Below are 13,581 nucleotides of genomic sequence, written 5' to 3'. Positions count from 1 at the left end.
TATAACAAAACCACTTTCTCCGTCCTGCCAGATCTGACTTCTAATAGTTTGTTTTGTTAAACAAATTTCTGTCTATGTTCATACTTTTTTCTTCTATTATCTTTATCCAATTTTAGGATTAGCACAATGTTGAGTTCCTAAAATGAGGGGAGACATGTTCCTTCTTTTTTCTGCTTTAATTGTTTGATATAATTTATCAGTTAAAATGTTTATGAGCCTGCTGTTGGCATATAGGTAAGTTTTCAAGCTAGAAATATACTTTCTTTAATAGATACTATTCAAATTTTATATTTCCTCCAGAGTTAGTTTCATTAATTTGTCTTCTAAGCTACTTCTTAGAAGTTGTCAAATTTATTTCAGAAAAGATTTTTGAAATATGCTTTCTATATCCTTTTAAATTCTGTAAAATCTGTGGTAATTTCTCCTAGATCTTAATATTGTAATTTAAAAAATGTATAACTGATATTGTGTAACAGGAAGAAAAGGTCTAAAAAAGCAGGGGAATTGGGAGGGGTATGGGAAGGGAAAAAAGTGAAAGGAAAAAATATGAGAAGAGGAAAAAAAAGGAAACAAGGTCTTTGTGGATAGGAAATGGTGGAGGGGGTGAAGGGAGGGCAAGGGAAGGGAAAAAAAAAAAAGAACCAAGAGACTCATGTAATGGTACAAGATCCCAATGATGAATGTAACTGTATTTTATACCTAAAATGTACCAATAAAGTTAATGAGGGAAAATAAAACCAACAGCCAATATCATACTAAATGGTCAAAAACTGAAATCCTTCACACTAAAATCAGGAACAAGACAAGGATGCCCACTGTCACCACTCTTGTTCAATATAGTTCTGGAAACATTAGCCACAGCAATTAGACAAGAGAAAGAAATAAAAGGAATAAAGACAGGAAATGAAGAAATCAAATTGTCATTATTTGCAGATGACATGATACTCTATATAGAAGACCCCAAGAACTCCACCAAAAGTCTTCTAGACTTAATAACCAAATTCAGTCAAGTAGCTGGTTACAAGGTCAACACACAAAAATCAATAGCTTTCCTCTACACCAATGACAGACTCACTGAGAGAGAAATAGGCTAAATAATTCCTTTCACAATAGCATCCAGAGAACTGAAATACCTGGGAATCAACCTAATGAAAGAAATCAAAGAACTCTTCTCTGAAAACTATGGCACTCTGAAAAGAGAGACTGAAGATGATATCAGAAAATGGACAGACATCCCTTGCTCCTGGGCAGCAAGGATTAATATAGTGAAAATGGCCATACTTCCAAAACTGCTATATGGATTTAACGCAATTCCAATTGAGATCCCAGCAGCATACTTCATGGACATTGAGAAAACAATCCAAAAATCCATTTGGAACAAGGAGAGACCCAGAATAGCAAAAGCAATTCTAGGTAACAGAGACATGGCAGGCGGTATCACAATCCCCAACCTGCAACTCTACTACAAAGCTACTGTGATCAAAACAGCATGGTTCTGGCAAAGAAACAGACCTGAGGCCCAGTGGAACAGATTAGAAGATGCCCAAACAACTCCAGATGCACTCAGCAATCTCATCTTTGATAAAGGAGCCAAACACCCTCACTAGAGGAAAGATAGCCTCTTTAATAAATGGTACTGAGAAAATTGGGCTTCAACTTGCCAAAGATTAAAACTAGGCCTATATCTCTCATCGTGCACTAAATTAATATCAAAATGGATTAAGGATCTAAATATTAAAATAGAAACTCTGAACCAGTTGGAACAGAGGTTAGGTAGAACCCTTGAAGACATCGGAGTAGGGAAAGATTTTATGAACAAAATCTCAGTTGCCTGTGAACTAGCACAATCAACAAGTGGGATCTCTTCTTATTAAAAGGGTTCTGCACAGCAAGGGAAACCACCAGCAGTGTGAAGAGACAACCCACAATGTGGGAAAAAATCTTCACCTGCTCTTCCTCAGACAAAGGTCTACTATCTGGAATCTTAAGGAACTTAAAAAATCCGACCTCCCAAATTTAAAGACCCAGTCCGAAAATGAGGACCTGAAATGAACAGACATTTCTCAGACAAGAAAGTAGAAATAGCAAATAAATACATGAAAAAATGTTCAACATCACTGGTCATTCGATAGATGCAAATGATAACAATAGTGAGATTCCTGCTTACTCCAGAAAGAATGGCTGCTATCATGAAATCAAGCAATAACAAATGCTGGCGGGGCTGTGGGGAAAGAGAAACCCTGCTCCACTGCTGGTGAGAGTGTAGACTGATGCAAGCACTGTGGAAATCAGTATGGGGATGCCTTAAAGAACTAGGATTGGAAGTCCCATTTGACCCCTCTATTCCACTGCTGGAGTTCTTCCCCAAAGAATTAGAAGAATCATACCACAGTGATATATGTGTGCCCATGTTCATAGCAGCACAGTTTGTGATAGCTAAAACTTGGAAACAGCCCAAATGCCCATCAACGGGAGACTGGATAAAGAAAATGTAGGGTTTTTAATAAAATGGAGTACTACTTAGGCATAAAAAATGAGAAATTAGAGACATTTATAGCTAAGTAGATGCACATTGAGGCGATACTCTTAAGTGAAATAAACAGGACACAGGTATAAATACCGAATAGTTTCTCTGGTGTGAGAAACTGAAAGTGTAAATAAGGACTAAATGTATAATAGGTAATGTGAAATAGGAAGAAAAGGGGCAAAGGGGAAGGAAGTGGGAGGGCTAGGGGAAAGGCTAGAAGGGAATGTGATTAATATGAGAAAATGGAAAAATAGGAACAAAATCTTTGTAAATAATGAGGAATGGAGGGGTTGAAGGGAGGGCTGGGCAAGGCTGAAAAATAAGAACCAAGAGAGACTATGTAAAGGTGCAAATTTCCAATGATGAATGTCATTATATTGTATACCTAAAATGTGCCAATGAGTAGAATGTATAATCGATAATGTAAAATAGGAAGAAAAGGTCCAAAGGGGTAGGGGTAGTGGGAGGGGCAGGGGAAAGGAAAGAAGGGAAAGGAGAAATGCTGAGAAATGGAAAAAATGGAAATAAAGTCTTTGTAAATAGGGAAGGGTGGAGGGGGTGAAGGGAGGGCTAGGAAAGGGGAAAAAATAAGAACCAAGATGCATTATGTAAAGGTACAATTCCCAATGAGAAATGTAATTGTGTTGTATACCTACAATGTACCAATAAAAGAATTAAAAAAATGTTAATAAAATGTATTCAGCAGGTATTGGACAAGCAAATGAAAGAATTACATATGAACTACTCATAAAATTGCAAGCTGGAAAGGTCAGTGCCATTTCATTTTATATACTCATAGAGTTCTGAAACAACATCTCAGTTAGCTCACAAAAAGCACTCAGAGAGTCCCTCATCTGCCCCTCGCCTACAAAGTTCAACATCTCATTACTTTCTTCCATTGATGTACAACTAAGACAAACAAAAACAAAAGAAACTCAAATTCCACTGAAGAATTTTTTTAAAGTTGATTTTTTCAGGGTAAGACAAAACAGTGAAAGCATAGAAAAATGAAAACTTATATTGTTGTACATCTTTTTTTTCTTTTTTTGGTACTGGGGATCAAACTCGGGACCTTACACTTGTGAGGCAGGCACTGGAACCACTGAGCTAAACCCCCAGCCCTGTTGTACTTCTGTTAAAGATGACGCATCAGCTATTTTAGCTGAATAATAAATCTTTGACTTAAGCAAATACATTGACCTGCAAAAATTTAATCACAGTAAAGTAGAAGTAAAACAGCATTAAAAATAGACAGTATATTGGGCTGGGGATTTAGCTCAGTGGTTCTGCTGTCTGCCTTGCAAGCACAAGGTCCCGAGTATGATCCCTTGTACAAAAAAAAAAGCAGTATAAAATGTCTTTCATATTTTAATTATTGAGGGTTTTTCTTTGCTTAGTTGTAAAGCTTCTTCAGAAAATTAGATTTAGAACTACCACATTATACAACATTCCTACTATTGGGTGTACATTTGTAGGAAATGAAATCAGTATGTTAAAGAAACATCTGCACTCTCTCATTAATACCTGCACTAACCACAGTTAGCAAGGGATGGAATCAGCCTAAATGTCTATTAGCTGATGGATAAAGAATATGTGGTTGTATAAGCAAATAAATATTGTTTAGCTAAGAAAAGATGGTAACCCTGTCATTTGAAAACAATATGAATGAGCATGGACAATATGTAAAGTGAGGGCCGGAGATTTAGCTCAGTAGTTCTGTCACCTGCCTCGCAAGCGCAAGAACCCGAGTTCAATCCCAGGTACCAAAAAAAAAAAAAAAAAATTGTAAAGGGAAATAAGTCAGCATTAGAAACCAAATACTGCCTGATCTAACACATAAATGGAACCTAAAAAGTTAATCTCATTGAAGTTGAGAGCAGAATGGTGATCATCACAGTCTAGGGGGGTAGTGGGAGGAAGGGCTGTGGAAAGATCAATCAGTGGGTACTTAGTTATCGTATAACAGATGGAAAAAGTACTCATGTGCTTGGATCAAAGATCTAAATAATAAAACAGAAAAACAAATACAAAAAGAAATGTGTTAAATGATATGTGAACAGACAGAATTGAGGAGTTTATCGAAAAAAGAACTTAGCTCCTCTCTAATGGAGCTTAGTATGCACTGACCCCGTTTTCCTCCCATACCTATTCTCCCCAACCTCCTTAACCATATTCTACTCTGGACTTCTAACAAGGCCAAATGTTTAGATTCCACCTGTGAATGCGTTCATGGGGGTACTTGTATTTTCATGACAGACTTATTTTATTTAACATAATGATCTTAAGTTCCTTCTGTTTTGTAGCAAAGAAAAAAGATTAAGTCCTTCTTTGTGACTAAGCGATTTTCCATTTTACACGTGTACCGTATTTTCTTTATCCATTCATTAAGAGATGGACACTTAAGATGCTTCCCTTTCTTCCTTATTGTGAATAGTGTGGCAATAAACATGGGAGTATGGATGTCTCTTACTTTGTGGATTTCCTTTCCTTTCAACACACTTCTATTAGTGGGATTGCTGCATCATATGGTATTTCTATTTTTAATTTTTATGAGTAGACTACATACTCCTTCCCAAAATAGCTATACTAATTTACAGTATCCGCTACAGTGCTCTGGGATTCTTTTTTCCCCCACTTTCTTGCACATCCAGCACTTGTTATATATATGTTTTCATTGTCATTGTTGTGTTTTATGATAACCACCCTTAGTAGAGTGAAGTAAATTCTAATTGTGGTTTTGATTTGCAATTCCCTGATGGTTAGTATGCTGAAAATTTTTTATATGCCTGCTAGCCATGTGTATGTCTTCTTTTGAAAAAAGTCTATTAAGATCTGCTGCCCATTTTTTGGACATTATTTTTTATGCTACTGAGTTCCTTATATTCTGGGTGTGCAATTTGCAAATATATTCTCTGATTCTCAAAGTTGTTTCTTTGCTCTGTTGTTTTCTTTGGTGTGTAGAAATTTTTTAGTTTGATGTAATCCAATTTATCTGTTTTTGTCTTTGTGGACTTTTGAAGTCTTTTAAAAAATTCCTTGCTAATTTCAATGTCTGAAGAATTTTCTTTATATTTCCCTCAGTAGTTTTATAATTTTATGTCTTGCATTTATGTCTTAAATCCATTTTGAGTAAATGGTGAAAGATAAGAGTCTAGTTTCATACTTGTGCATATGGAATCTAATTTTTCTCTGCATCATTTATTGAAAAAACTGTCCTTTCTTTAATGTCTATAACTAGCACCGTTTTCAAAAATGGGCTTCCTATAGATGCATCAGTTTACTTCTAGAATCTCAATCATGTCTTATTGATATAGGTGTTTGTATTTATGCCAATACCTTGTCTTGATGGTGCCAGCTTTGCAGTGTATTTTGAAGTCAGTATATTGCCTCTTTCTTTCTTTCTTTCTTTCTTTCTTTCTTTCTTTCTTTCTTTCTTTCTTTCTTTCTTTCTTCTTTCTTACTTTCTGTAGTGTATTTTGAAGTCAGGAAGTATATTACCTTATTCTTTCTTTTTTTCTTTCTTTTTGCTCAAGATGGCTGTGACTATTCAGATTTTTTCTAGTTTATAAATTTTAGTATTGTCTTTTTCTAATACTATGAAGAATGTTATTGGTGATTTGACAGGTTACATTGAATCTGTAGATTGCCTTGGGTAGCATGGACAGTTAAACAATACTGTTTTTCCAATCCACGAACACAAGATGTCTTTCCATTTTTTATATATCCCTTTCAATTTCTTTCATGAAGCTTTTATAATTTTTATTGTAAGAATTTTTAACTCTTGTTTAATTTAATTTGTAAGTGTTTTCTGCTTTTCTGTTTGTAAATATTGTAAATATGTTTGCTTGATTTCTGTTTCAGGTCAATGTTCTTGGTACATAGCAATGTTACTAATTTTTGTATCTAAGTTTTGAATCCTATAACTGGACTGAATTCATCTATTATTTCTAATAGGTTTTTGGTGGAATCTGTGGGAGTTTCTGTACAAAAAATCTTGTCATTTGCCAACAGTGACAGTTAGACTTTCTCTTTCCCAATTTAAACACTTACCTTTCTGTTACCTAATTTCAGTATTGCATTGCATGAAAATGGTCAAGTTGATTTTCTGTCTTATTCTAGACCTTAGAAAAAGAATATTCAGATTTTCTCTATTCTTAGCTTTTTCGTTAAAATCAAGTGAAATTTAGCAATTTAGGAAAAGGTTCATTATGAAGTTGAAACCCAGAGATCTTGGTAGAAGTGTATTTTGTCTAGTGCTTGTTTCCCAAAATTCAGATGAAGAAGCACCACAGAATGAGACTAAGAAATTTTAGTATTTGGTGCCAGCATGCCAGTTTTGATATCTCTGAGGTAATGTAGTGAGGCTGGTAGAAAATGGAAATCTTGATTCTGTTTCTGCCATAGGCATGAACTACTGCCTTACTAGGCAGAACAGCAAACTGAGAAAAAGCCCACAGCAAGCAAATATGAAGGAGTGATTCTTATTCTCCAATCTTGCAGTCTCTCAGTTGGACACTCCATTGTCAGAGCACAAAATGGAGCCAGAGAAGAAACAGTAATGTGGTTTGCAGAGTCCTAGCATGAGAAAGATGATTATGAGTGTGTAGTTTTTCAGCTAAGAAATGGTAAAAATTAGGAGAGCAAATGATTTATTTTCAAGGTTAATTTTTTCAATCAATATTGGACCTTAAGACATTCTTGCTTTAGTGACTATTGTTGAAATGTTACTTTCCTGATTTCATGTAAACTTGAAAGGTTTTTGCCATAAGGTGATATATAATATCATCTTACTTCTCAGGACTATAGCATTATAGTGTAATTTCCTTTTGGATCCTTGGCTTGAGATTTTGTACCTTTTCCCTTTTTTGATCAGTCTTGTTAATGTATTACCAATTTTGTTGATCTTTTGAAACAATCAACGTTAGCTTTGTTGATTATCAAAAATTTAAATTTAAGACATGTCTTTAATTTCCTACATTACTTTCTTCCACACTTTTTAGGTTAAATTTTTTGAGATAGATACTTGGATCATTGATATGCATAATTTCTTTTAACAAATATATGTTGTAATGCCCCTTGATGCATAACTATGGCTGCATTCCACTCTTTCTGTATTTAGTGTGTTTTTATTAGTATGCAGTAAAAAATTTCAAAACATTTTCATTGTTATTTTTCTCAAAACACAAATTACTTAGAAGTGAATTGTACTGAATTGCTGATGAGTTAAGTAAAATATATGTTTAGCATCCACTTGTGTGGTAAGACCCTATTTTGTAATTTATAAAAACAAATTATTGGGCCGGGGATTTAGCTCAGTGGTTTTGCCGCCTGCTGCACAAGCCCAAGGACCTGAGTTCAATCCCTGGTACCACCCCCCCACCCCCCCCGCAAAAACAAAAATTATGTAGACTAGTAAGAATTCAGTCAAGATGCCCTATTGTGGGTAGAAGGTGAGAGGAAGTTACATGTAGGCTTTAAATCACTTATGAAGCAATGATGACACTTACATACAGAGTTATATCAATGAACACAGTTGAGATAATTTCATATAAAAATATTACAAGAAGACTTTCTATGTCCCAATGCAGGTCTCTTGATAAGTGTAAGTAATGCTTCCATAATCATCTTCTTGAAGAAACCATAATTACAATTATTTAGTATATTTATTAGATCAGTTATACTTTTTAACATGAACCACTTTACTTATTGTTTTATTATTATTATATTATTAATTTATTTATATTATTCATTTTATTAAAGATTGATTATAATTATTGAATTATGAGATATTGGTATAGACATGAGATACAAGAAATTATGACTCTCCTGTGCATCGGCATAAACTACAATCAAGATATTAAAGAGAATGCTCATATAATTTTATACAATGAATGACAAAAATCATGAAAGTTTTCAAATATGAAATATTATAGAGATATTGTATTTAAAAAGGTCATATAATGTTGACATAGCTTGACTTACCAATTTTACTCATCCTAAAAATAAAACAATGTGTATTTTACCTTTTTTATACATTTTACTATATTTGCTTTAATACATGCATATATGCAAATATTAAAAGTCTTGTATATGTGTATGTGTGTTTGTGGGAATGTATGTGTGTGTATTGGAGAAGTATGGATCTAAGTGGAGGCAAAACACTCAACTAGCTTTAATATGTTCTCCATTTAGGTTAGAATTGAGATGGATATATTTTGTTGTAATTTTGGTAATGGAAACCATGATAACTAAACCACAGTTATTCTACTAGTAGTAGATGATCTAGGTAAAATATCTTGGTATGTCTTGGGAAAATACATAATGATTAATAAATTGTGGCAATGATTATTTCCATAGTTGTTATTATTGTTATCATTTTATTATCTTTGAACATACCCAAAGGGATATTTATGAAATTTATTTTCTCTGCAAGTAGTTAGAATATAGGTATTAAAATGTTAAATAGCTTCATAATGGAAAAAAAAGACCACATTCATAGCATACAGATGTGAATCATCTATGCAGATTAATTTACAGGTCAAAACATGCCAAAGTGGATTATACACAGTGGCTTCTCTGATTATATGAGATGATTAACTATTCCTTGAACTCACATGATGACATCAGTTTCTTTACTGCATTCCTAATATCTTTATTTCTCAATGTGTAAATGGCAGGATTCAGAAGAGGTGTGATTACTGTGTAAAATACAGCAAGAAACTTGTCCACCCAAGCAATGCTGACTGGCCAAAGATAGATGAAAATGCAGGGTATGAAAAACAACACCACCACTATGATGTGGGAGGTACAGGTAGAGAGTGCTTTGAATGCACCATCTTTAGAGTGAAGGCGGACAGTTAATAGAATGTAAGTATAGGAGACCAGCAGGAGAATGAAACAAGTTGTTGCCAAAACACTACTGTCTGCATTTATAATGAACCCCAAAGTCTCAGTATCCATGCAGGCTAATTTCAGTACCAAAGGAATATCACAGAAAAAGCTGTCCACTACTCTGGGTCCACAAAAGGGCAGCTCCAGAATCAGAAGCAGCTGACTGATGGCATGCACAAAGCCAATGATCCACGATATCAAAACTAGCCAGATGCACTTTCGTCTGTCCATGATGCTGGAGTAATGGAGTGGCTTGCAGATGGCCACATAACGGTCATAAGCCATTGTCACAAGAAGCACCATTTCACCCCCTGCAAACAAGTGTACACAGAGAATCTGGCTCATGCATCCCCCAAAGGAAATGGTCTTATTACCCTTTTGGAGGTCTGTGATCAGTTTTGGGGTAGTTACTGAAGACAGGCAGAAGTCAACGAATGAGAGGTTCGCTAATAGAAAGTACATGGGGGAATGGAGATGGTGGTCAGTGATGATTAGGAGCACAACAAAGAGGTTGCCCACAACAGTCATCAGGTATAAGAAGGAAAATGGCAGTGAGAGGAAGACCTGGAGCTCCTTTGCATTGCAAAGGCCCTGAAAAATAAACTGAGACACCACAGACTGGTTTGTTTCTTCCATTTAGTGCATGACATTCCAATGGGATCCAATGAGGAAGAGACGAACTAAGAAATTCTAGAACAGTGACACAAACTTAATATTCAGGTCCCAGTGAGCAGAAAAGCACATCCTATGTGCAAAAATAGAATTTTACCATTGTACTAGAGTCAAAATTTAAAATAAATTTTTCTTTAATCTAAATGTGTGCCCAACAATGAAGGAAGGCATCTAGGGTAGAAAGGCATGTCCAGAAGTTTCCCATCAGAACAACAATACCTACAGTTATCAAATATGAATATCCTCCAGAACAGTGTCAGCAGTAAATTTTGTCCATAAACAATGTTTTTCAAATTCTGGATCCACCTCTTCCTCAGGAATCAGAAAGATTGTGTTCAGTGCATAGCTGTAAAAGATGAGAAAAGCTTTTTGTTTTAGTAGACCAAGTCCTTTGCAATGATCTAAAGTTACATTTATGACTCAAAACATACTTCTTGGATACAAATCTTTTTCTGAGTGAATATGTATATGATGCCAGAATGGAGTGTATGTCTATTACAATTTATTTGGAAAATTTCATGAAATGACTGGAGATTGGATGTTTGTGTTCCAAAAGTGACCTATAATGCTGAATACACTTTTCTAGCATTTTGTACTGGATTTCCTTGCCTTTTGAATTTCCCCACAAAAGTGTATTTCTACAAAATCATGTGTCCCTTGGCCAAGAAATGTTGCTTATTGACATACAACGGTTGGCCCTTGATTCTCACTGGCAAGAGAAATTTCTTTTTAGAGACTATTTTAAATGATAGATATGGGACAGGTACCTTTAGTCCTGAGTATCATGGGATATAACATAAATTCTACCTTCATTTGTGTTTAAACTATTCATGTATGTTGTTTTAAATTGTTGACATGGGGAATAGTTATGTTCTATAAGCTAGAAAGCGAAGTGCATTCTTTACTTCCTTCCTTGCTTCCCCCATCTCTCCCTGCCTTTCCCTTTTCCTTCCTTCTATATGTCCTTCCTCCTTTTCTATCTTTTTCTCCCTTTCTTTAATTCAGTATTTCTTTCATTTGTTTATTTTCCTTTTTGCTTCTTAATTAAAATCTCTCTATTTCCTCCTTTACCATTTGGCTATATAAACTAGAAGATTAAGAGCATTGGCAGATATTAAATGCTAGTATTGTGCTATCTACTTTGCAAACAGTATATTTTAAAAATCTCGATACTCATTGCTATCTTGCAGATGGAAAGTTTGATTTATCAAGTCATACACTTACATGTGGCAAAACTAGAATATAACCTTGAGGTCTGTCTGACTCCAAAACCTCTTATATAACTTGTAGATTGTGGGTGGCTTTTGATAGAAGTCTTCATTCTGAGCAGAACAAGAAAATTAATGTTTGTCAAAAAAGGTATTTTCCTCCATGTGGAAGTAATCCAAATACAAAGAAATTTATATGGTCTTATTATAGCAGGAAAAGAAGTCCATGTTTACAGTAAAATCATTTGAATTTTATTGTTTGTCCTGAAACTGGATCATATTTTCCCTTACAAATGTCAATCCCTGAGTTTTCCTGCATTCTCTGCACTTTGAGGAAAATGAAGAACACTCAAAGTCCAAAAAGAATTAGAAAATGTTAGGGTAAGTTAAATTGGCTGGAGAAGCCCTGCTTCCCAATCTGTGACTCTAAGATCTTGCAAAATTGTAGAAAAATAGTGCATTTTGTTAGTAATCTAAAGTGTTTAGATGTCCTATGGATTAATTGGGAAAAGAACCCCCACTATTATATTTTGGCAAGCATATCAACTAAAAAACAGGTCAGAACTCTAAAATCAATGTGGAGCTATAGAAAGATGCTGAGAAGAAATCTCACATTATTCTTCAATTAGTGGACAGAAGAAAAATTGAAAGTACAAATATCAGAGTGTTTGTGATATACTTACCCTACAGGAATCAACTGTGAAACTAGGCCCTTCTTAGATGACTAGGTTTGCTCTAGTTTAATTCAATTTCAGAGTGAAATCCAATTTGTGATCTGCTGTGACCAGGTATGCAGCTCTGTGTGGCATAAAACACTGTATGCTTGCTTCTGAACTGGAAGTTTTCCAATTCTTCCTTTTAAACAGGTCAGATATTTGGAAAGATTTTGTTGCCATATTCCTTTGGGATCTGTAGATTGCAACTTTCCCTGAATTGAAATATCATGTATACTGCAGGGTTTTCAATGTTAATTTCAAGTTAGTCCATTTAATTAAAAGTAAATATGTATGATAAGAAAGTTTAAACAAACATGAAAGGGATGCACCCAGAAAATATCATGTTGAATGAAATTAACCAGGCACACAATCAAATACTGTATGTCACCTCTCATTTGAGGGAGGGAAAGTGCATAGAAGGAGAATAAAAAATGATTGATAGAAGGGAACAAAGGGATTGATCTCTTGCAGCAGGAAAGGAGTCTAAGGGAACACCAGCGAGGGGTGAAGAGGAAAAGAAGCGGAAATGAGTAGCATAAAGATAACGCAATTTACAAGACCCTGATAACCTCAATGAATATTAATATTTCATACCATAACATGAGGTGAGATTAATATCAACAAGAATGAAGATTGGGGTAGGAGAATTAAAGGAGGAAGGATAGGGTGATGGGGAGAGAAGGGGATTTAAAACAAGAAACAAGCTGTGGTATACATGTAACCACTCCCCGAGAAGATTGTAAACTGCAGGTACTGAAATCATTTACTAATAAAAAAAAAGTTAAAAAAAAAAACTAAGGGTACCCTTCCCCAAGAAAACACAGAAAGGGATAAAGAAGGATGGATGAAGTATACTACAGGTATATGGAAAATGGAAAATAAGATGATAGAAATACATAATATATATATGTGTCATTTGTCTCAATTTGTCCATAAAACCATTCCCAGATGAAGTACTATACTATTAATTTGAATCATGTATATCTATAACATTATTGTCCAAATAGACAGATCATAAAAACTAGAAAAAGATATGATAAACAAGAAAATACCAGTGAATCAACATATTTTCAGCTAATGTTCATTCTGAATAGGTAGCCAAGGAAAATGTAGGATTTGAATTGTATATCAACATAAACCCAAATAATTATTTTGTATAAGTGTGTCCCATGTGATATTTGGGACATAATTACAGTAAAAATGATTTGTTGTTTATATTAAATTAAAGTTTAACTGAAGAACGATAATTATTTTAGTGATTGAGTAGTAATTTTTTCATGTTATGTAAATATTTCCAGTTTTGTATAGTTATGCATAATATAATCCTATAATATTTGCAAGAACTGTGTCATGCATAATCGTGTCCTTTTTCATTCTTAGCCTTGATTCTTTGAACTTTTTACCTTTGTTTCCTGTTCTTGCTCAATCCCAAACAAAATACTAATAACATTTCTCAGAGAACTATAGGAAATAATCCTAAACATTCCATGGTTCCAGGAGAGACTAAGAAAAGCAAAAGCAATTCTAGGCAACAAGCACAAAGCAATGAGTATCACAGTCCCTTTTT

The 13,581-nt window shown here is 34.5% G+C and overlaps 1 protein-coding gene across 1 annotated transcript; it reads right to left on the bottom strand.

Moving 5' to 3' along the window:
* Positions 1 to 9,124: 9,124 nt before the first annotated feature.
* Positions 9,125 to 10,063, bottom strand: LOC101710416 (olfactory receptor 4K15). Its single transcript, XM_004865123.4, has one exon. The coding sequence runs from the start codon at positions 10,052 to 10,054 to the stop codon at positions 9,125 to 9,127; it is 930 nt and encodes a 309-aa protein (XP_004865180.3). The 5' UTR covers positions 10,055 to 10,063.
* Positions 10,064 to 13,581: the final 3,518 nt, after the last annotated feature.

The sequence above is a fragment of the Heterocephalus glaber genome, unplaced genomic scaffold, assembly GCF_053883595.1.
Source record: "Heterocephalus glaber isolate CG9 unplaced genomic scaffold, H.glaber_assembly_v1.0 deba00001662, whole genome shotgun sequence".
NCBI classification, from domain to species: domain Eukaryota; kingdom Metazoa; phylum Chordata; class Mammalia; order Rodentia; family Bathyergidae; genus Heterocephalus; species Heterocephalus glaber.
Note: the sequence above shows the minus strand (reverse complement) of the source record. Positions and strands in the feature narration are given on the sequence as shown.

What these genes read in the sequence shown, in the direction of transcription:
- LOC101710416 (XM_004865123.4), bottom strand. Translation starts at nt 10,054, where the DNA reads ATGGAAGAAACAAACCAGTCTGTGGTGTCTCAGTTTATTTTTCAGGGC.